Source organism: Alosa pseudoharengus, unplaced genomic scaffold (assembly GCF_046254945.1).
Source record: "Alosa pseudoharengus isolate Yale_2024_CS ecotype anadromous, Long Island Sound unplaced genomic scaffold, YU_APseudo_1.1 YU_APseudo_1.1_scf_3, whole genome shotgun sequence".
NCBI classification, from domain to species: Eukaryota; Metazoa; Chordata; class Actinopteri; order Clupeiformes; family Clupeidae; genus Alosa; species Alosa pseudoharengus.
This window is the reverse complement of record NW_027468718.1, coordinates 39,286,078-39,308,418: the sequence shown is the minus strand read 5'-3', so window position 1 is coordinate 39,308,418 and position 22,341 is coordinate 39,286,078. Positions and strand designations below refer to the sequence as shown.

Genomic DNA, 22,341 nt, shown 5'->3' with positions numbered 1-22,341 from the left:
GTATAAACATCTATATATATTCTGAAAGTACATGTTATAAGGATTCCATTTCACCCCCCTTTTACATATGCACAACTTATTGTTTTCACAGCCACACAATTTGAAGTTCAACAGTGTATGTTAATGGCAGACATAGTACATGACTCGGTACACACTTAGTATGGCCTGGTACTCACAAAGGCGAACTTGGTATAAACATCTATATATATTCTGAAAGTACATGTTATAAGGATTCCATTTCACCCCCCTTTTACATATGCACAACTTATTGTTTTCACAGCCACACAATTTGAAGTTCAACAGTGTATGTCAATGGCAGACATAGTATATGACTCGGTACACACTTAGTATGGCCTGGTACCTACAAAGGCGAATTTGGTATAAATATCTATATATATTCTGAAAGTACATGTTATAAGGATTCCATTTCACCCCCCTTTTACATATGCACAACTTATTGTTTTCACAGCCACACAATTTGAAGTTCAACAGTGTGCCAATGACAGGCCTATAGTATATGACTCGGTACACACTTAGTATGGCCTGGCACTCACAAAGGCGAACTTGGTATAAACATCTATATATATTCTGAAAGTACATGTTATAAGGATTCCATTTCACCCCCCTTTTACATATGCACAACTTATTGTTTTCACAGCCACACAGTTTTAATTATATTGGTGTAGAAAAAATATAGCATTCTAATGTGTATTTTCGATTTAAATGTCTTATTTAATTATTTTCTAAATTTACTTTCCCTTTGGTAACACAATACAGTTTTAAATGAATAATTTTTAAACTTTTTTATTGAAAAAGTAATGAATATGTTCTGACTTTTATTTTGAATGATTCGCGAATGGCGGCCATATTGGAATTTTCTTTACTGTCGCTAGTTTCACACTACTAAGAAGAAGTTTTTTAGTGTGCTGAGGGAAACGGCGGGAGTTTCTGTCGGTCATAAAAGAAACACTAGTCAAATGGATGTCGAAAGAAATGACCATGTTAGAACAGAAATGGATGTGGACATAACCTCAAAGAAACACAACATCGTGTCCAAAGGGTTGGCTGATGCGTATGAATTGCCGTGGTAAGTTACAACCAACATTAAACGCGTAAGCTTTTCCGATGTTTCACTAACGCTAACGTTAATTTACACCATCCTAGTTCCCTGGTGTAAGTGGTTGTTTTTCTTCCTCCAGCGTTTGCTCTGCCATAATGTTATCCTCAAATGTATACCGCAGACTCAAAAAGTCTTGAAATAGAATACAGTTTAAATGGGATTTTGGGAATGAAAATTAAATGTGTGAAGTTGGCGTCCTTAAGACGCCAAAACGCACAACTCAATGATAAGTTACCCTAACAAGTTTTTGAATATTTGAATGTACTTTTGTATCAGCCAGCCAGTTGTTGTATCAGACGCATTATCCGTTCTATTTACTAGCTCAATTTCAAGATTGTGCATGCTTATTATCTTTGCCCATATAAGGAGATCCGGTATTATAACATGGTTTTTTTTAGGTTTTATCGCACCTGTTAAACCATGGAGGTATTATATATAACTGGAGAGAGTGACTAAGTCCCGCCCTCCATACAAATGAATGGTGGAGGCTAGGCTAGTAAATCCGGCCAATTCATAGTCAACGCCATCTTCAACACTGGGGTTCGGATCCAGCGCCAGTCGACTCTGACCATGCGCCAGTTACAAAGCTGGAAATGACGCATGGACCAACGTCGATTTTTATTGGATATTCTGTAAAAAGAGTGTCATCCTCCAGTAAGAGGGTGGCGATAATGCACATAAAGTCCTTGCCTCATAACAAGAAGAAGAAAAAGTTGCTCGGGAACGCGCATGGAGTCCGAGTGGAGTCGCCCTGAAGCGCAACTTAATTTCATTGGATAACACAGCGGCTCTAACTAGGAGCGGTCTGCTTGCTGTCCTGCTGCAAATATGCATTCGAACTTGACGTGAAATATCCGTAGTCGAACTATAAATAAACTATTCGGTTTTTAGTGCCAAGTGTAGCGCATTTTTACAGTCTATGATTAGTTTGTTTTTTATTTTATTGTTTGCCATCTCATAGCGGGTGCTCTAAACGTATTCTAGCGTTGGCCCATGACCAAATCAAGCCAATAATAGCCAGTAGCCACAATAATGACTGGAGCCAGAGCCCTCAATAGCCACCCTGTTTTGAAAATAATATTGAAGATAGTATTGAAGATAACGCACAAAACGGTCAGCCTGAGCGGACAATTACGTCCCCAACTCATCTAAAATGTGGAGTCTTTACTTTGAGTTGTACACCGCAGATGGTAAAGTAACGGTTAAAGAGAATTGTCTGCGGACTCAGCAAAAAACAGTTTACTTACGCATCCACGACGTCCAATCTTTGCGCTCACCTGTGGAGTTACCATCCAAATGAAGCAGCGGTGTCAGAGGCACAGTAGACGGCCAGAGCATCGCCAGGCGTCCAACATCGTATGATTGCATTTCCGTAAATCCTAAATTATGTCCAGGGTCTGCTATTTACTTAGGCTGCAAATCACAAGTATTTATTTGAGGTATGCTTATTCGAGACAGACCTTTATTTCTTACATTGTACGTTATTGTGAGACATGCGTTTTGTTTGGAGCGGCATACCAGGCTATCAAACGCAGACGATTTTCGGCTTTGGTATGGGATTTAATTTACTTTTTGACTTTTATTATATAGTTAAATGTTGAGGCTGATGGGCATTTAAATATAGAGGGTATTTGATGATCACTGTAAAGTTTCGTGTAGTTGAAAAAGTGTTGGAATTTCCAGCTGTTTGCGAGACAAGGCCATTTTCATTCATTGAACGTGCGCTGTGCTCTAATGGAATCCTTATTGCATAGAGAAGTAGCCTAAATTGAGTTTTTTTTTTTTTTAATTATGCATGGTTTACTTTTTATTAAATTCGTAGGCTGGAATGCCTCGCGGCAATAATTGTGTTTAAATGTAGTAGCCTAGTGCTTCAGCCTCTGGCAAGCTCCAAAGGGGGCGGCTAGGTTGAGAGCAACGTGTTGGATGGTGTAACGAGACAAGGTCTTTATGCCGCTGTTCATATGTTTAGGCTACGTTTGTTCGGGACAAACAACAACGAAACAAGATCAATACAATTTTCTTTATTTGTTTATTTGTCATATGATGGATAAACAACCATAATATGCACGTCTTCTCATAGGATCCTCAAGAAATACGCACTGAATAACGTTTGGCTGTAGCCGCCGGATAGGTACCCGCCCACCAACATGTACGCGCATGAGAGCTCGTGCCCAACACGGATTTTCGTGCATGGAGCTGGTTCCAAATGCTCCATGCAGCGCCATATTTGAAAATGGCGTATGCTAACATGCCGAAGCTAATCTGCACGCTCTTGACCCCCTGTGTTAAACTCATACATAGAGCATCACAGTCCCGCCCACAGGAGTTTCCGGAAGTAAGAATTCAATGCAATTTCTCCATTGACAATTCGGGTATAAGCCATAAAAACTTAACTGCATATATGGTAGACTCAAAACCAGCTACGGCTGTACTAAGCGATTGTATATGGTCATATAGAGGGCGAAAATTCAAGGGGCACTAACCTTGTTTTGAAATAAATGTCTTTTAATCGCGATGTCTTGGATAAGTACTTCATTACCCACAATCCTGAACAATCCCACAATCCCACAGTGATGCCTCTGATTGGTGGAAAGGCTGTTATGATCATAGTTTGAAACTTTATCAGCGGAAATTATTGACAAAGATGGTGGAGTCTTTTACTGCCTATGGCGAATCTTAATGTGAATAAAAACTTTCTAGACGAACATTGGTACTTGTATCAACAAGGATTGTGGTTTATATATCACACGAACTTAGTCAGGGCCAATACACCATCAAATAGAACACTGTAAATGCTAGTTTAAACACTTAACTTTTAATCATTAGCCTTTCAGACATTAGAATGTCATTATAATGCTGCTAGCATTAGCCTACATGCTGCAACACAGGTATGAAATATAATGTTTTAGTGACCTTGTTGTTTCTATGAACATGAATTGTTGTTTATAGGAAACATCAACTTAGTCGAGGCATAAAAAGCCCTGTATATCCTCATTAAGTACTTAAACTTTTGAACTAGCTAGCTAGCTGATAGCACATGCAAGCTGGATGCTACCACCGGCTAGCAGCTAGACACTGCAGTAAAATGGTTAGCAAACTGTCCATGCCCCCGTAAATATTTCACTGTTTCAAGGACGAAATCAAGAGTGTCCAAAGGGGTGAAAACCACTTTAAATCGGGTCACATTATTGACTGTTGTGTGTCCTTGGGTTAGCTTGTGGGTTTTGTAAGGGCCAGCATGAGGGACAAGACCTACAAAGTTGTGTGGTGAGTTTTGCAGGGAGGTTGGTAATGCTAGTTAACATTAGCTAGGCTACTGTAGCCTTCATACTGTACGAGTCATATCATCAATCATTAACCTAGAAATACTTCTTCGTACATTTAATGAGCATTTTGTGTAATAATTCACAGCAAATTGAATATGGTGGTCCAAGAGCAGACCATGCACCAGTCCATGCATCAGGATGGCAGTCAGATACGAAGCTCTGCACAATGTTGCTAACGTTAACGTTAACCGCTTTCACACACACACGATATAAAATACACGATGGTAAATATAACATTCAATACCAAAACACTATTATTTGCACGATTACTCCTGAAATAACTGCTATTAACTGCACATTCACTATATAAAAATCTCTGTTTGGAGGAAAGTGTTCGCGTGCTGTCGCCGGTTGGAAATTATTTCGCGCTGGCTCGTGCATTGCTTATATATTATTCAGTGAGGCGCGGTGGTTTATGGGATGAGTAGTTCCTTCGCTCGGAAATGAAAATATGTACACACTACAGTCTTGTACCTTTGACTTTTTTTGGACTTTCTCTTCGTTTTTTCACTCGAAATGATATGTTGTATGCTTATGAGTTACTCCGTAGCTGATTAGCCTAAGACATGCTCTAAAACTCTTTAGATACGGATTTTTCCAAAACGTCAATGGGAGAAATGAATGGGAAATTTACTTCCGGAAACTAAGCTCTCTAGGAAGAGGGGCGGGACTGTGATGCTCTATACCAGGGATTCCCAAACTGTGGTACGCGTACCCCCGGCGGATATAACAGGTTTTTGAAAACAACAAAAACAGAAAGGAGGGAAGGAGCAAAGCTAGGTGTTATTTCAGATTGGCAAGAAAGGTAACATTAAGCTAGGCTTTACATTTAACAAACTAAAGGTAGCCTAAGTTTAGCCTTTCTAGGCTGTATATATGTTGTCCAAACGAATACATCCTTGTCAGGCGTTGTTGTAGGCCTATTATAAGATATTGTATGTGGATGTAACTTTTTAACTGACCAAATGCACACACCTAAAACCGAGAAACGGACAAATATTGTCAACGCAGTTACGTTTTTATGTGTTTATGTGTCGGATGGTGGGGGTACGTGAGCCTAGTCGGAATGTAGGCGGTGGTACGCGGGGGGAAAAGTTTGGGAACCGCTGCTCTATACAGTCGGTTAAGACGTTCGGAAAGGTTACCGCCCCCCACGAGGGGGAAAGCATGCTAAACTCACACAATGGAAGTCAATGGGCGAACTCGCTAACAGTTAGACTTTATACATTCGTTTTACATTCAGGTGGAGTTCTGCTTGTTTCTGAAGACAATCATTTGAAGGAATTGTGTTTACTTAACTGCCCAGTGTATGCTAACAACTTAATTCACCTTCGATTGCCCAATGTTGACGACAAATTTCTCTGGAAGCTATATTCATTGGTAGCATCATTAGGTTGCTAACTGGCTAACTTTATATCGTCAGTGTAACATAACCAACTGGTACACATTACTTGTTAAAACTATTCCCACGGCCATTGTAGGGAATGTGCTTTCATGTGAGAATAAATTCCGATGCAACTTACAAGTATGTGATGTTAAGGCAAAAGGGTTAGCTTGCTAAACCGAACTACACAGTCCGGCCATTGAAAGCAGTTCTACAATGAGTACACTCGAGACAGTTCTGGCCGTTTAACTGGAATTAGCAAAATGAGGGAACTTAATGTTACCCTTAACCTCCTTTACACACAGATAACTCAGTTGAAACGTGTTTGTGCCGTTTAGTGATGTTTGCTAAAAGATTTAATATTTTTATAGGTGCTTTCTGTACTCAAGCCGGTGAACCTCCATTAGATTACATGCAGGGTCATTCCACGTAAATTCAACCAGGGCCCACGCACTTAGGTCTCTGAAAAAATTACCAGGCGTACCTATGTTATCCAGGAGTTCACAAGCCCACAGCGTAATAACTAAACCATATAGGAGGCTCAAATTTTGCATTCTGGTACATAAATAGGAATAGTATGTAGCAAAATCGTCACGTTTGGTCTGGATGATCCTGCATGGTCATAGTTGTCCCTCAAACATCACATTTTTATTGGAGTTACGAGTCAGACTACGTGCATGTTACATACGTCCCCTGAGCCTGCGCAGAGAGCCTCGTCGACCAATAGGAAACTGTTGAAATTTGCTTCACCAGTCTCGACTGACGTCTACGTCTATGACTCTGTCCATATCTTTTACTGTCAATACATACAGTCGGCAACTAGTCATAATCGTGGTTACCGCCCCCAGTCGCCGTGGTTACCGTGGCTGAAAAGCCCCCGAGGGGGAAAACATTCGTTTCAATTGCAGGCTCATTCCATGTCAATTGAACCAGGGCCCACGCACTTAGGTCTCAAAAAATTCTGAAAAAAATACCAGGTGTACCTATGTTACCCAGGAGACACACTGTAAAATTACTCTTATGTAAGATCAATACTTTCCAAGATCTAAGAGATTCGTAACTCTTAGGGCTCTTACGTGTCCATTATCGCGGCAAAGCCCACCGCGCCGCACATAGCCCATTGATTTCCTATGGAGAGCGGCAAGGCGTGGTTTATGCTTCCGCAATGCACCTTGGGAAGGCGGCGCGGCCATTCGAACAGAGGCGGCGCGTCAAGAAGTTGGGCTCGGCTGAACTTTATGCAAATGAGGGCGGTTAACGCGAGGCGGTTAGCCAATGAAAGTACATCTTCAAGTTCTGTCCCTTGCCCTAGTCTTCCGGTCCGGAACAATAGCCTGCCAGAAATATTGGAGGTTTTATGAAAATATATTAAGCTATATAGTGGCGAAGCCATTAAGTTTAGAACAAGTTCGCCACTGCACCCTATCAAAAAGACCTTGTTGGCGACTTGAACCAAGACAGAATGTGCTTTGGAGGAACATGTCAGTGATATTTGTGAGTGTTTCAATAAAATATGTTAACAGTAGTAGGCTACCTCCACTTTAGTAGCCTACGTTAGCTGGCATTGTGTAATTACAAAAAATAATACGTTACACCATACACTTTAGCCTATACACGCCCACAAGCGGCGACGGGAGAGAGGGCTAGGCGTCTGCAAGCGTCTACGTGCTGCAATAATGGACACGAGCCGTTACAGAGTCAACGCGAGCAAGCAACGTTAGCGACGCAAGCGACGTGCTCCCTTTCATAGTTTACACGGTGGACGCAAGCAACGCGGCCGATAAGTGAAATGCAATACATCGCTCACACAACAGGGGGTAGCAGTCACTGGTGACTGACATTCTGAGTGATATTCAAGCTGTCTGTAAAAGTTACATCCCAAGAGGCTCTTTCGGAGAGCCACGGATCATATTTAATTTAGAATTCTCAAAAAGACTCCAGTATGACATGGAGACGGGAGGTGAGTGTGATTCGCTGTTCTAGATTGACTGCATGTTACAAGGACACTGGGTCATGTCATGTAAGGAACATGGTACTGTAAATAAACGGAAACATAGCCTACATTGCAGAGCCACTTCAACTTTATTAATATATGGTGAATAAATGTACACTAACACATGTGCACAGCCCCATGGTTTTCTGACGTGACGATGCTAGCACGTTAGCAGCGGTTAGCTAACTATACTAACGTAAGTTATCTACAAGTCTGAAGTCTCCTCCAAGTGACAATCATGTTATACACAATGAATAGCATGTAACCTACAATGTGGAGCTCCATAGACCGTAAAAGAAAGATAAGCTTGCATAATTTTTCCTCTTCTCTGGCCATTGTATTCAAACCTTCTGTAAATATAACATATACTTGACATAATGTACAATACTTGCAGTGTCGCCCCCACCGACAACGCATAGTATTGCATGCGTCAGTGCGTCGGTATCAAAAACTGGGATGACACATTTTGCTACGCATCGACGCATAATGGTGGCCGAAGCGTAGCGATGCGTAGCCTTACGGGCGCGTATGCGTAGCGATGTGTTGACTCTGTAAGAGCCCTTATGATAGCTGCACCGAGAGATTGGGTTGTAGCCCCTTACTTCGTTGCCACCACGTCTACATTTACTTTTCTGAAATGTCCTAGTTGTTAGTAGATAAATGTGATTTCATTTAAACGGCACTCGCCACATTCATAGCCTACTGTCAATCCATCAAAACTTCGCTGAAATGTTGTGGTCCGATGCTTTCGTTCTTATCCAGAGAATACGGTTATTTTGCTCCTGTGCAACGCTTTCACCCGCTCTGGTCGCATGCTCCTTACGTAAGTTACGTCACGTTAGCATTGATTTCGGGAAAAAGTGAATTACTCAGCCGGTAAGTCAGTTACGAGGTTATAGACAGGGCAAAACCCAGAACGATCTGATTAAGGTCACTACCAAACTTTTCTCAATTGATTCTACAGTACTTTTTAGCGTAGAATCCATTTCTGCTTGGGACATTTTTATATCACGCATAGTTAATGAGAGAATTTGCATACTTGAATACATTACTGAATATAAATGCATAACAAAGAAATTTATTGATAATATGGCTGTAAGTAGATAGGTTGATGGCTTTATGGCCAAATAATATTAAAATTGTATCAAATATAACAAATGATTATACAAAAGTATGTTTGTAGATGGGATATTGCAGTTACATTATGCAAATTAGATTTTTTTAACCGTTTTTGTTCATGTGCCACTCCACTTTTACAAGAACATCATGGCAAAGCAATTATGAAAGTCGTTACTTAATTAGTGTAAATATACACTCTTTGCATTATTTTGTGAGAGCTAATTTGCATATGGGTATCATTTTGTTGACTAATTTGCATGCAAGAATGGGTCTGTGAAGAAATATTTGTATTGACGCTACAGAGACACTCTGCTCTACACTGGCATCTTGTCTGAATGCAGCATGTCCCCTTTCCTCAAGACCTACTCGTTCTAAACCTTGTCATCCATGGCTGACGAACAGTATAGTCTCAGTACGAAAAGAACTTAGAGCTGCTGAGAGGAAATGGCGTAAATCCAGAGATGGAAATGATCTTAGTAACTACCAGTCTTTGCTGTCATCCTTTTCATCCACTGTTACACTTGCAAAAAAGGCATTCTATCAAAGCAAGATTGAGAGCGCCACTGACAGTAGAAAACTTTTTTCTACTTTCAAATCTCTTCTCAATCCTCCACCACCACCATCAACTACTTCACTGTCAGCAGATGACTTTGCAACATTTCATCATTAGACTCTTTCTCTCCTCTTGATGAGGAAGCAGTCTCTCAATTGCTTCAGCGAAGTCATCCAACAACATGCTCATTGGATCCTGTCTCGTCCACTCTTCTACAGTCTCTCACCCGCTGTTCTACCAGCAGTCACACATGTATTTAATGCTTCACTCAGTTCTGGAATAGTTCCTTATTCTTTTAAACAGGCTAGGGTTACACCTCTGCTAAAGAAAAGTACACTTAATCCAACTGAGGTGAAGAACAGACCTGTCTCCCTTCTTCCTTTCTTGTGAAAGGTTTTGGAGAAAGTGGTCTTCGAGCAAGTTTGTGACTTTCTTCATCAGAATAATCTACTAGACCAGGGGTTCCCAAAGTGGGACGGCGAGGGGTGGGTCGCGAAATGATTTCCATAAATCAAATAAATTTGGAAAAAATAAAATTCAGAAAAATTATGACTGGATAAGATCACCATTCACTGTAACCACCGCAAGTCATCTGTCAGCCGGCATGGAGGACGCACTGGTTGAGCTGTCATGTGACCGCACTTTAAAGACAGATTGTAGACGCTTGCTGAGTTCAGTCGAGAGGGAATATCCACAGCTATCCAAGGCCGCGATGGACGTACTGACGCTGTTTGGCTCCACATGCCTGTGCGAAAAGACTTTCTCTGCACTGACATATATTAAAAACAAATACAGATCGCGTCTAAATGTGGAGGATGGTCTCTGTGTGGCCGTCTCCACAATTAAACCAAGAATGGACTTGCTGTGTTCCATCCATCTCATTAGATGAGATTAACGCTGAAACATAGTTGCCAAAATGTAAATTTGCGCAGCAACAATATATGTTTACAACAGTTTGTGGATATTACCCTGACTGAGATATTCTTCTGTTAAAGCAACACCAAAGAGTTTTTTGTACATTAAAATATTGTTTCCAAAATCATCAACTCGTAACAGGGTGAAAGGCACTGCATTCTCTTCACGACCCTCTATCGGCTATAACCGCACTATGCAAGTTTGCCAGATCGGGTAGCGGATCTGTAGTTCGATGGAATGAGACATAAGAAACTACAAATTTGACTTGCTTCTGATGTCGCAATACATCATACTTTAATAAAATCATGCAACGTACTCTACCTTGTCTGTAGAAATTATTTCCAAAACCAGTGCTGGATAAACAAATAGCGTGCGTGCGACAGGAAAAGTGCTTTGGTGTTGCTTTAAATGGAAATTAAAGTAATGTTTCAAAGTTGCACTCATGTTACATGGATATTATTTTTTGACTAAGGTATTCTGCTTTTATCATATAGTAAAGTTCTATATGTAAAATCATAACAGGCTGCTCTGTTCTTTTGTGTTGTCGTTAAGCCCGTGTTTGGATAAGCCTAGTGCGTATGGCCGGTGCGCACATTTTATTTTATTTTTTGAGTCACATCCAGGGATAGTGGGGGTCGCCAGTCTCTGGCACGGTTATTTTGGGGGTCGCGGGTTGAAAAGTTTGGGAACCCCTGTACTAGACCCTATGCAGTCTGGTTTCAAGAGTGGTCATTCTTAAGGATCGACCGATATGTTTTTTTCAGGGCCGATACCGATATCAATTATTACCAAAACAGGAGGCGGATAACCGATATGTAAAACCGATATGTCAGTTGTCAAAAAAGGGGGTAGATAGAGGCGATATGCTGCAAAAATTTCATTCAAAAGCATTTAATTATGCAAACTTTTCTTTCTTCTTTTGATACACAATTGTCTATCAACTTGCATCACTTTCAAGTCTATATCCTGTGTAGGCCTGTCATGTTAATCCAAGAGCTGAGTGATGGCAATTATTTTCATAGAGTAGGCCTACACAATGGCCTATGTGCTTGTTAAGGGAACTGTCACAAAGAGGATGCTTTGCCATCGTGTGTGTGAGTGGACGAGAGAGGGAGAGGAAGAGGTGCATGCGTGATGGCAAGTGTTACGGTTGAATAGTTTAACAAAACAGTTTTAAAATAGTTGTTAGGCTATTTAAGCATGCAATTTGTGTCCATATGCTATAAGCTACACTTTTGAGAGCCTAAAAGGCACGTTAATAGCCAGCTCAGGAGGCGATTTAGTTCAGGTCGGATCAAATTACGGCTGGCCCTGGGTGCATGTAGTCTTTTCTGACAGTCCGTTTCAAAAAGGAGCAATTAGACTTTTTGACGTTCGCTATCGCATAATTTAGGACTTGTCTGTACTATGTCCCGTGTTTCACAATTAACGGATGGGGCGGAGGCAGAGAACTCCCGACGCGCAGCACCTGAGTTTGTAGGCTAACTAGTAAACAGCATAGGCCTACACTAACGTGCATCAATCGGGAATTCGCTAAATGAAGGAAGTGGGTGCTTTACTTATTGATCCGGATCAAAGAGACCATAGCTTAAAAAGTGGTGTTTTTGTAGCTTCAGTGTAGATGATTGTGATTCATTGCAACTTCAGCAATGTAGGCCACCTTCCTTACCTTCAAAAAGTAGCTCCATACAGCTGAAGCCCAGTCTACAGTCTGCCTCAGTGAGAATCCTAAACTTCCTCTGTGTTCATTCTTCGATCCTGATTGGCTGCATTCGCGCTAACAAATCAGACGGTGTAGTGGGCGGGACAATGCTCTTGACCACAGAGTAGCAAATGCAGGGAGTGAGAGACGCTTTACAGACAAAGTAGCGCGTTTCGTTCTTTATCCATTTCAATATCGGCTTATCGGTGGAAAAAATGACAAAATATTACAAAAATGCTAAATATCGGCCCTAATAATCGGCCAGGCCGATAATTGGTCGACCCCTAGTCATTCTACTGAAACTGCTCTTCTGTCTGTGACTGAAGCATTGAGAGTAGAGCCCTCTGCTCAGTCATCATAATTAATTCTACTAGATTTATCTGCAGCCTTTGATACTGTTAACCATGACATTCTCCTTTCTATACTATCTGAACTGGGAATTTCTGGAAAAGCTCTTGACTGGTTTGAATCTTACCTTAAAGGGCGTTCTTTCAATGTGTCTTGGCAGGGACAGGTATCTTAAGTCTCATGACCTCACCACAGGTGTGCCTCAGGGATCAGTATTAGGACCCTTGCTTTTCTCTATTTACACCACTTCCTTAGGTGAGACCATTCGCTCCCATGGATTTGACTATCACTGTTATGCAGACGACACTCAACTTTACCTGTCTTTCCCACCTGATGACTAGCATTTCCCACCGGATTTCTGCATGCCTTAAGGATATTTCAGCCTGGATGAAAGATCAGCACCTTCAGCTGAAGCTGTGTTTCCAGCTAAAACAGCTATTCCCTAACAGATTAACATCCAGCTTGACTCCGCTTCACTGACCCCAACTAGATCGGCATGTAACTTGGGTGTTGTAATTGATGACCGACTTAACTTCTCTGAGCATGTAGCTTCTATTGCAAAATCATGTCGGTTTATGCTTTACAACATTAGGAAGCTCAGACCTTATCTGACACAAGATTCAACACAACTTCTTGTTCAGACCATGGTCATCTCTAAGCTGGACTTATGTAATTCACTATTAACTGTCTTACCCGCTTGTGTAATACATATCTGCAAACTAGTCACCTTTCGGCGAAAATCGCCATTTTTGAATCAAAATATGTCATTCACGTGAATCGTGTAGATCCGAAGAGTTTATTTTTTCGGGGGGGGGGGGGGGGGGGTCAACTTCCCATAGTCTGGAGTGAGACTATCGTCGATTTCATGCGAGATTGATAGGCAAGTGATTGGCCTCGTGCTATTTTTGTGCTAGACCTACCTATCAGTTGTTTCTGAGGGCGGGCTTTATCTCTCTCACTTTCTGTTACGCATAGCCTGCCTGCTATGGCCTGCAGCAGCGATATGACCAAGGAAAAAAAGAAAATGTTAGCTAACAAACACGGGCCATATGCTACAATCTCTCTGACTATAAACTCAAGGTAAAACATATTGTTAGGCTACTTTTCCTTTTGCCCTCGGTGGGTTAAATCAGAGCCATATAAAGGTAGAGTTGCGACAATGGGTGTTCAAAATTCGTTAAGGTCACGTGGTTCATGTAACCTTCAAAAAGTTCCCGGAAGTGATTGACAATGGATTAGAATGCATTAAATAGGCTACTGTTCAATGATAGACAGAGCCACGATTTTCGGTAATTGACAGTCAATAAATGCATTGATATACAATATTTATAACACAGTGTAATTATTGTGTAAACTGTGTAGTTATCCTACCATTACAACAATATTAAATTAAATTCCAGACCTTATATCGTAGCCTGCTATATAAGGCGACCTTTTTTTTCGCCCTTTTACGTATGTGTCACATAATATTAATTTCTGTACAAAACAAAGACGGGAGATTCTTTAGAAAACGCAATTGTACCCACCCCATAAGTGTATCTAAATTATAGCTATATAAAAAAAATGACCTCGTACAGTGACTCGAAAAGCTGTAAACAGTGTTTTTGAGACTGCGTGTAGCCTACAAAAGCACATGGAGCTCCAGTGAATTTTTGATTTTGCAACGAGAAACTGTAACACCGCTATAGTCTTAACATTAACTTGTTTGAGTTTTCTCCCCTGCGTTTCCTCTGGTAGTCACTGATCTGAGCTAATGAGCAAATTACCTGAAGTAGCCTATAGTCACGGGAGAATAAAAAAAGTTTAAACGTTTTTTAACATCTCCAGTGTAATGGTGGGCATTCTAAAGTTAAAGGAATTATCCGGAGTAAAATGCACTTTAGATCAATTTACGGATGATTGGGAGTACATTAGGCCTGTCACGATAACAAATTTTGCTTGACGATAAATTGTCTCAGAAATTATTGCGATAAGCGATAATATTGTCGTTCTGAGAATTTTCCTCGGGAAGAGGAAGACGGCCCACTTGTTGTGTTTTTTTTCCCCAACTGGGAAAACTGCAGCGGATGATTGTGTTTTAGATGCATAAGCATGTTTGTTGTGTTGCCGCTTTTAATTGCGACTGTTTTCCAACAAATGCGACACACCGACTCGCACACGTTCAGTGGTTCACCACGGGCATTCGGTTTAAATCCAAAATGCTCCCACACTGCAGCTGTCGCGTTTGGCTTAGAAACCAATTCCATCTTTTTTGTCTTTATTAGGCGTAGCCTACTCGAACTCGCAACTAGCTTTCTCTCTGCCTAGTTCCTACCGGTATACTTCTCACGCGGCTCTTTAGCTGCACTCTGTGGTAGGCTACGCCAGTAGTCCCGCCTCCCCACACACCATGCGACTGACAAGTGACTGACATGAGGGTTCACTCATGGTTACTCTAAGGACCCGAGAGAGAGAGAGGGAGAGAGAGACGAGGAAAACAAACAAGCATGCAAATGGCATTTATCGCGGCCAGAAAAATTATCGAGCTAATTTTTAATTATCATGCGATTAATTGATTTATTGAATATCGCGACAGGCCTAGAGTACATACGTTGAGTTGACATCAAAATCATGTCATTTGGATGTGTTTTGAGAAAGTTCGATTTTACCGTTTTTAGTCAAAACTCGTTAGCCTGGAAGTGACCAGGGCAAGTCATTTCGCCGCTACAAAACACTATTTTTATACCTCTTCTACAGTTCCAAACAACATTACACTTACGTGGTAGTGAGTAGAGGGTCCCTAAAGCCAAACCGAAGTATCCCGAGGTCTTTATGTGGTCGGATAGAGAGTCCAGAATGAATTTCATCAAGCCAGTACCTTTCCGGAAATGTTGCTGCTGCAGCTGGCGTCTTTAGGGGAAAGTCCGTAGTCCGATTGCCGGACAATCTTTTTTTTTTTTTTTTTTAACGGCAACGAAATTATGAATTTCTAGATTTTTTTATTGTGAGATTAACGTTCCTGTTTGGTGTAAGAAACTTTGGAGTTTTTTCACATGCTGTTGCAACAACTAATAACGTTAGAACAACTTGTAGCACTCGGCTCAATTTACTATAGGTTATGTCTAGTTACTTGGACCAGAATCAGAAGTTTCTAGATAAGACTACTGGAGGTAGATGGATGCAACAAGCTAAAGTTTAGGTTAGAATAATGATGACATTTAATTCAATGTGATTTTTCAATGTTACAAGAAAATAAAAATATACAATAAATATTCAGTGTATTATAGTATGTATGTGTATCAATTCAACAAAGTGTTTTATCAATATCAATGGGTTAAACAATCAATGTGTCACAATCAATTAATTCAGTTCATTCAGAAGTTATCAGGAAGGGTCAAGTCAGGGAATAGTCAAAAGGTCAGTCTGGGTCAGTCTTAGTCCTACCACAGTGGTGTGAAGGGAAATGAAAGGTGAAGGGAAGTTCAGATTCGGGATTCTGGGAGGCTCGCCATCAATTCAGATCTTTTATCCACTATAAAAAAACCTGACCGAAGCCAGCATTCGATGCAGTTCAGAAAGTTAAGTTAACGTTAGTCCTGTCAATCGTTTTCCCTCCGGTCAGGTTTATGTTCTCGTTCAGGTTTCTTTTCTCTTCTTATTGAGTTCTTATTGATAGATTATTCTCGTTGGTTCGTGTCTTTCGTTTGATTTCATTCAAAAGTTTTTCTGTGGTTGCTGTGGAGACGCAGGGGTCGTGCTCTCATTGGCCAGCTGGCTTTTAGAAGTTAACCCTTAATTCACCGGGCTACAAACTACAACACCACACAGGATCTAGCTAGACCGGAAACTAAACAATACACACTGACTAATGGAATGGAACGTTGCATGTGCTGCACGTACACACCCCTTTTTAGGGGAAAGATGACTGATATAATGGAAACCTATGCTGCATCGAAGTGGGGAGCGAAAAGGGCTTATACTTACTAAATCTTGAAACAAACGTGAAGGGCACAAAATGAGGTTGTTGTAAGAGTTATCTGTGTGTTTATGGGATTAATGTGACCATGTTCCTATGTTTCCAGTTTACTAACAGGAGTGTCACAAATGTATCAGGCACAGTCAAACTGCCCATGGCTGACTATAACTAAGTTCAGCAAGCTTTACTTTACATGTCATAACATCAACTAAACATAAGTCACACATTCATTCTATCACTTGTAGTATGAACGTAGCCTATTTCCGACAACTAGGTGAGATAATTGGCTATGTTATACTGAAGTTCCACAGTTAGCTAGCTAGCAAACTAACTGTTTTGCATGGGATATTATGGTAAGTGTAGCTACATGCTAAATTTGTTCTCAACATGGGGTATTGCAAACGAATTAGGTTGGTAATGTACATAGTTTCAACATGAGTAAGTTACATAAACATAATTCTTCATAACGGCCGTGTTAGTAAAATGATTGAATGTCCTGCTCCAGCTCCAATGGCGGTGGTCTGTCCACCATCCCCCAGCCCCCACCCTCACACCCCCTCAATACCAGCGCAACACTCACTTCCATCATCACAGGCTATCGTACCCCCCACCATCACTGGATTTTGCACCCCTCCCCCACATGGCGATCACGAACAATGAGGTGACAACGACCTCAGTCAACAGCCATCAGACACACAGATCCCAGATGCACCCCTCCCCCTCCCCTCCCCTCACACCCCTCACCATTACAAAAGATCAAGTGACAGTCCAACTTCAGAAATTGAGCAGCAATAAAGCAGCTGGGCCTGACAGACTGTGCCCAAGGCTACTCAAGGCCTGTGCTGCTGAACTGGGGGAGCCACTGAAGCACATCTTCAATTTGAGCCTATGCCTTGGACAAGTTCCAACACTGTGGAAGACATCATGTCTCACCCCTGTCCCTAAGAAGCCACACCCCAGTGAGCTTAATGACTACAGACCTGTCGCTCTTACATCACATGTGATGAAGACAATGGAGCGATTGGTCTTAAGCATGCTCAGACCCCAGGTACGCCATGCACTAGACCCGCTACAGTTTGCTTACCAGGAGAAAGTGGGCGTGGACTAGTGCTGGGCGGTATACCGGTTCACACAGTATACCGGTGTACATTTTCGTTATGATATGAATTTTTAATATACAGCCATACCGGTGTATTTGATTACACAATGTTTGGAACGCTGCGCCGCGACACAGTGTTTCAGACGGGACATTTCACACGCACGCATGGTGCCACTGCGAGGTATAGTGAGGGTAAACAAAACACCATAAGTTTTTCCCCTGAAGTATGACCCTTAAGGCTTAATTTCTCCTTAGGTAAGGGGTTTATTTAAGGGTGTTGCACAGAATACCTTAATCGGTGGTTAGCACCTACAAGTATCTGGGTCTCCACCTGGACAATAAACTGGACTGGTCAGCCAACACTGATGCACTCTACAAGAAAGGGCAGAGCAGGCTGTACTTCCTGAGGAGGCTGCGGTCCTTCAATGTGTGCAGTAAGCTCCTCAGGATGTTCTACCAGTCTGTTGTTGCCAGCGTCCTCTTCTATGCAGTAGTATGCTGGGGAGGAAGCACAAGGAAGAAGGATGTGGGGCGAATTGACAGGCTGGTAAGGAAAGCTGGCTCTGTAGTGGGAGCTGAACTGGAGTGCATCACTTCACTATCTGACAAAAGGACCCTGGACAAACTGATCAACATCTTGGACAATGAGTGTCACCCACTCCACAGCACTATTGTTAAGCAGAAGAGCCTGATCAGCTGGAGACTTCGCTCACTGCCTTGCACAACTGACAGACTGAGAAAGTCATTTGTCCCCAGGGCCATTGAACTGTTCAATGCCTCACTTAAGGGAAGAGGAGAGAGACTTCTCTGCATAGTCTGTCTGCCTCTTCACCCCCTCCATGTTTGGTACTGTCTGTCCACTAGCCACTTGTACCACTCTCTTTATGCCTCACTGTTTGCGTGCTATATTAGCACATTAGCACATATGCATAACCCCCCCCCCCCTCCATGCCACAGCCGAACTGTGGCCACATTTTCTTAAATAGTTAAATATATAGAAATATATAGACTTTACTTTACTTTATTTCTGCATTGTTGCACTGTTGACTTACTTATTTGCACTATCACCATTGCACTACCACCATGACACTCATTCACACAGAGCACCTTAGAGCACCTTACCATACCTTACTATGCACAGAGAATCACAGGCTCAGTCCCTGCCTCAGTCATTGCAAGCGCCTCTGATTTATTAATCACCACTATGTGGATACTGTTTTTAGAATTGATTTAGATTAAGTGTTAGTATAATTTGTATTTTGTAATTTGTATTTTAGTATATTTTTATATATTGTATTAAGTGTTAGTATAATTTGTATTTTAGTATATTTAGCATATTCTTTATCTTCTACTGTCCTTACTGCTTAGTTGTGTTTTTATATTATATACTTTAATTACTCTTTCTGCTGTTAAAGAATGTGTTTGTGTTGTATGTATGCTGCTGAGACCTTGAATTTCCCCTGGGGATCAATAAAGTATCTCTATCTATCTATCTATCTATTAATAACTAGATGTAACGTGAACGTGTGATTACTAGCTGTCTTTCCCATTGGAATCAATGATATAATGTTAACTTGTTTTCTGCTAAAACGGGGCGTGATGCAGATTAAATGTATCTTTATGATGATGCGCCGTTAGTAGGCTACGTCATTGGTTCCCAAAGACTGGGTCGCGACCCACAGGTGGGTCGCAGGAGATTTTATTTGGGTTGCCAGCATAGTCACAATTTATGTTGTGTTGGCTAATAGCTTATAGCCTACCATTCAGCCAGGGAAGCTAGCACCTTTCTTTTAGGATCTAGTTCGTTTACTACCACAGTCTAGTGGTGTTTTTTGTCATAACTCAATCTGTGCATTTTTGCATGTAGTATAGTTGCACAAACTAGATACCAGCTCTTCAGCTTGGCCGATTAAAAACTAAACTGTGTCATTTGAAATCTCAAAGACTGCGCTGTCAACAACGAAGCAAACATCCATAGACCGGACATTATGCTATTGATATTTTCGATTGTAGATGCACTCTTTACAGTTAATAGCTGCCTCCTCACATTCCTCCTTAGTTCTGATTTAAAATGCACAACAGTGCATTAGATTAGGGTACCTTTAAATGTTTTCCTGACGTTTTCCGTCTCACGAACTCCACTACAGTAGCCTAAAGGCGCATTATCGTTGATCTTTCTGTATTCTTCACCTATTGCGCAAAAGCCTCTTGTTCTGATGTTTATTCATTTCACAGTCGTACAACGTAGCCTATCACAACACCAATACAGCGGCGGATACACGACCATCACTGAGCTCCTTGACAGTCTGGTGCAACCTGCCGGTGTTGGATGGACCAAAACACAATTAGTCTGAGCGAATTAGTGTTGAAGGTGACTGTAAATAGGGCGAAAGCATATTTAGTATAATTTGAACCATAATTTTATGTAGATTAAGAATTTCAGGTGCCTACAATACCAATCCTTATCGGAAAAAAAAATGGAGGGCTTTCTTTTGTACCACAATACAATGGATATTGGGCCAAATTTATATGTGAGCACTCCCAAGCTGCTAAGAGGATCTTTATCAAACTTGGTATACTTACTCATTATAAGGGCTTGATGAACTGATTAGGTATTCAAGGTAGTGAGGTCAAAGGTCAAGGTCACGAGGTCATACTCAAAATATAGTGTTGGCGTTTAAAATAAAATTTTCAGTTGCATGCCCCGACCCGAGTCCATGACAAAAGCCTGTCGGAACGCTAAAATGTCCTGGTTTTAGGGCTGGGATAAACGATTATTTTTTAAACGATTAATCTAGCGATTATTTTTTCGATGCATCGATTAATCTAACGATTCATTTTTTTAGTCCGATTCGATTATCGATTATCTCCCCATTAATTCACTAATAGCAACTTATACATGTTTATTTACATATCTGAATGAAAAAACATGAATTCTTTAACATTGCAATATATGTTTATTAGGGCTGTCAATCGATAAAAAAAAATAATCTAATTAATTACATACTCTGTGATTAATTAATCTAAATTAATCGCATATGATTTTTGCTGTGAAAGTATTTTAAATATTTAAATTCAAATGAATCATTGAATAATCAGCATTAGTGACATTAAAGTTCAAAAACTCATTATTATTTTAATAATGGCCATAATAATCTATGATATGACCTAATATGCTGAGGAAATAAATTCAAAAGTGCTTCGGGAAGAAGTTTTTTTTTTATTTTTTTATCACATGCATTGCAGAGGACTTTATTTTAATCAACACTTTATTTTTATCAACACCATCAAGCCGTTTTTGAAAAGTAAATGTTCCAATCAATGATCTAGGCAGCACATTTTCTTCTCTCTCCTTCATTTTACAGTATAGTGGTTACTGATTACAATGGCTCGGGGTCAAGGTCATACAGAATCGATTAATCTGCGTTATTTTTTTTAATCAGTTATTTTTTCTCAAATTAATTAATCGAAATTAATCAGTTATTTTGACAGCCCTAATGTTTATTGCTCTTAAGATTCCAAAATAAAAGACTATACAAGTGCAAAGTAATGCATTCTTAGTCAGAGGTAGCATTCAATAGAGTTCAGTAGTGTATGTCTAATTGAGTGCCTGTCATTTTAAGATGTTCGTGTGGGAATCCTTGCAATTAACATTAACACAGTTAAAAGGCTGCTGATGTGTGGATGCAATTCATAACGTAGTTAGTTCAAATAACGGTTCGTACTTCTCCTTTGGACAAGCACTTATGAGTCTTGGAAAACACTTTTCCATTTATATCGGGATTTTGCAAACATTCAGAGTCAATAAAATGATCCCTGCATGAGTAACAAGTACAAGCAGCTGCAAGTAAGCATGCTAAACTTGACATCCAAACAGTATTCTAACGTTAGCTTTGAGATAGGGCTACTGCTTGATTGCATACTGTAACGTAACTTCGTTTAGTCTCCTCAATGTACTATGTAGTGATAAGACCTTAGCAGAGTTTACTTTAACTTTAATGCAGCAGTTTTTAACAAATTTGCGCAGCATGGTCACGATGCTAAGCGGATTTAATAGCAATTTAGCCCACTGTGTTCTATGCAGTGCTTCTATGTGCCAACAACAATCCTTCAACAATCGTGAATATTTTGTTAAATGCACATGCAGAGGAGGAGCAGCGGGCTCGGCGAGGAGGGAGCGGGCGGGGCGAGGAAAGGCTGTGTGAGTAAATAGTGCAGCTCAATTAAATTATTTGATCTATCTTTAATTTAAATAGTAGGCCTACAACATAGAACATCAATGTGTGGTGGCCGGTTTTGATTTCGTGGTGCCCAGCCACAGATTAGTCAACATATGGAAAACACTGAAGGTGTAAAATTAAAAATATTTAGCAGCACACGTTATGCTTGACGAATCGACACTCATATTTTGCGTCGATGTCATTGATTACGTCGACGCGTTGTCCCAGCCCTACCTGGTTTACACCAACCGCTATTAAAGTGTGGCATTATTATAGCCTGATCATTAACTACACCCATGTAGAAAGACTATAGCTTAAAGTGTCCGGCGTAGGCCTATGATTTCGATAATGTGTTAATGTGTGTGCGAGTTCGTCGTCTTCTTCTTCACTCTCTCTGTGCCTCTCCATTCTACAAGAATATAAGGCACATTCCATCCAACCATCCATCTTCTTCAAACCATTCAGTCATCCACCCATTAAACTATCTATCAACATCCATTAAACTTTCTGTCTGTCAACATCTATTACACTGTCTACATTCAGCTTTTAAACTATCGATACTTTATTGATCCCCAAGGGGAAATTCAAACAATCTACTCTGTCT

At 40.8% G+C, this 22,341-nt stretch overlaps 1 protein-coding gene across 1 annotated transcript in view; it reads left to right on the top strand.

The window, feature by feature from the left end:
- Positions 1–909: 909 nt before the first annotated feature.
- Positions 910–22,341, top strand: part of rfc2 (replication factor C (activator 1) 2) — a 42,345-nt gene continuing 20,913 nt past the window's right edge. Inside the window, exon 1 of the mRNA XM_076264240.1 lies at positions 910–1,087. Coding sequence (XP_076120355.1) covers positions 978–1,087 — 110 coding nt within the window. The 5' untranslated portion in view covers positions 910–977. The remainder of the gene's footprint in view (positions 1,088–22,341) is intronic.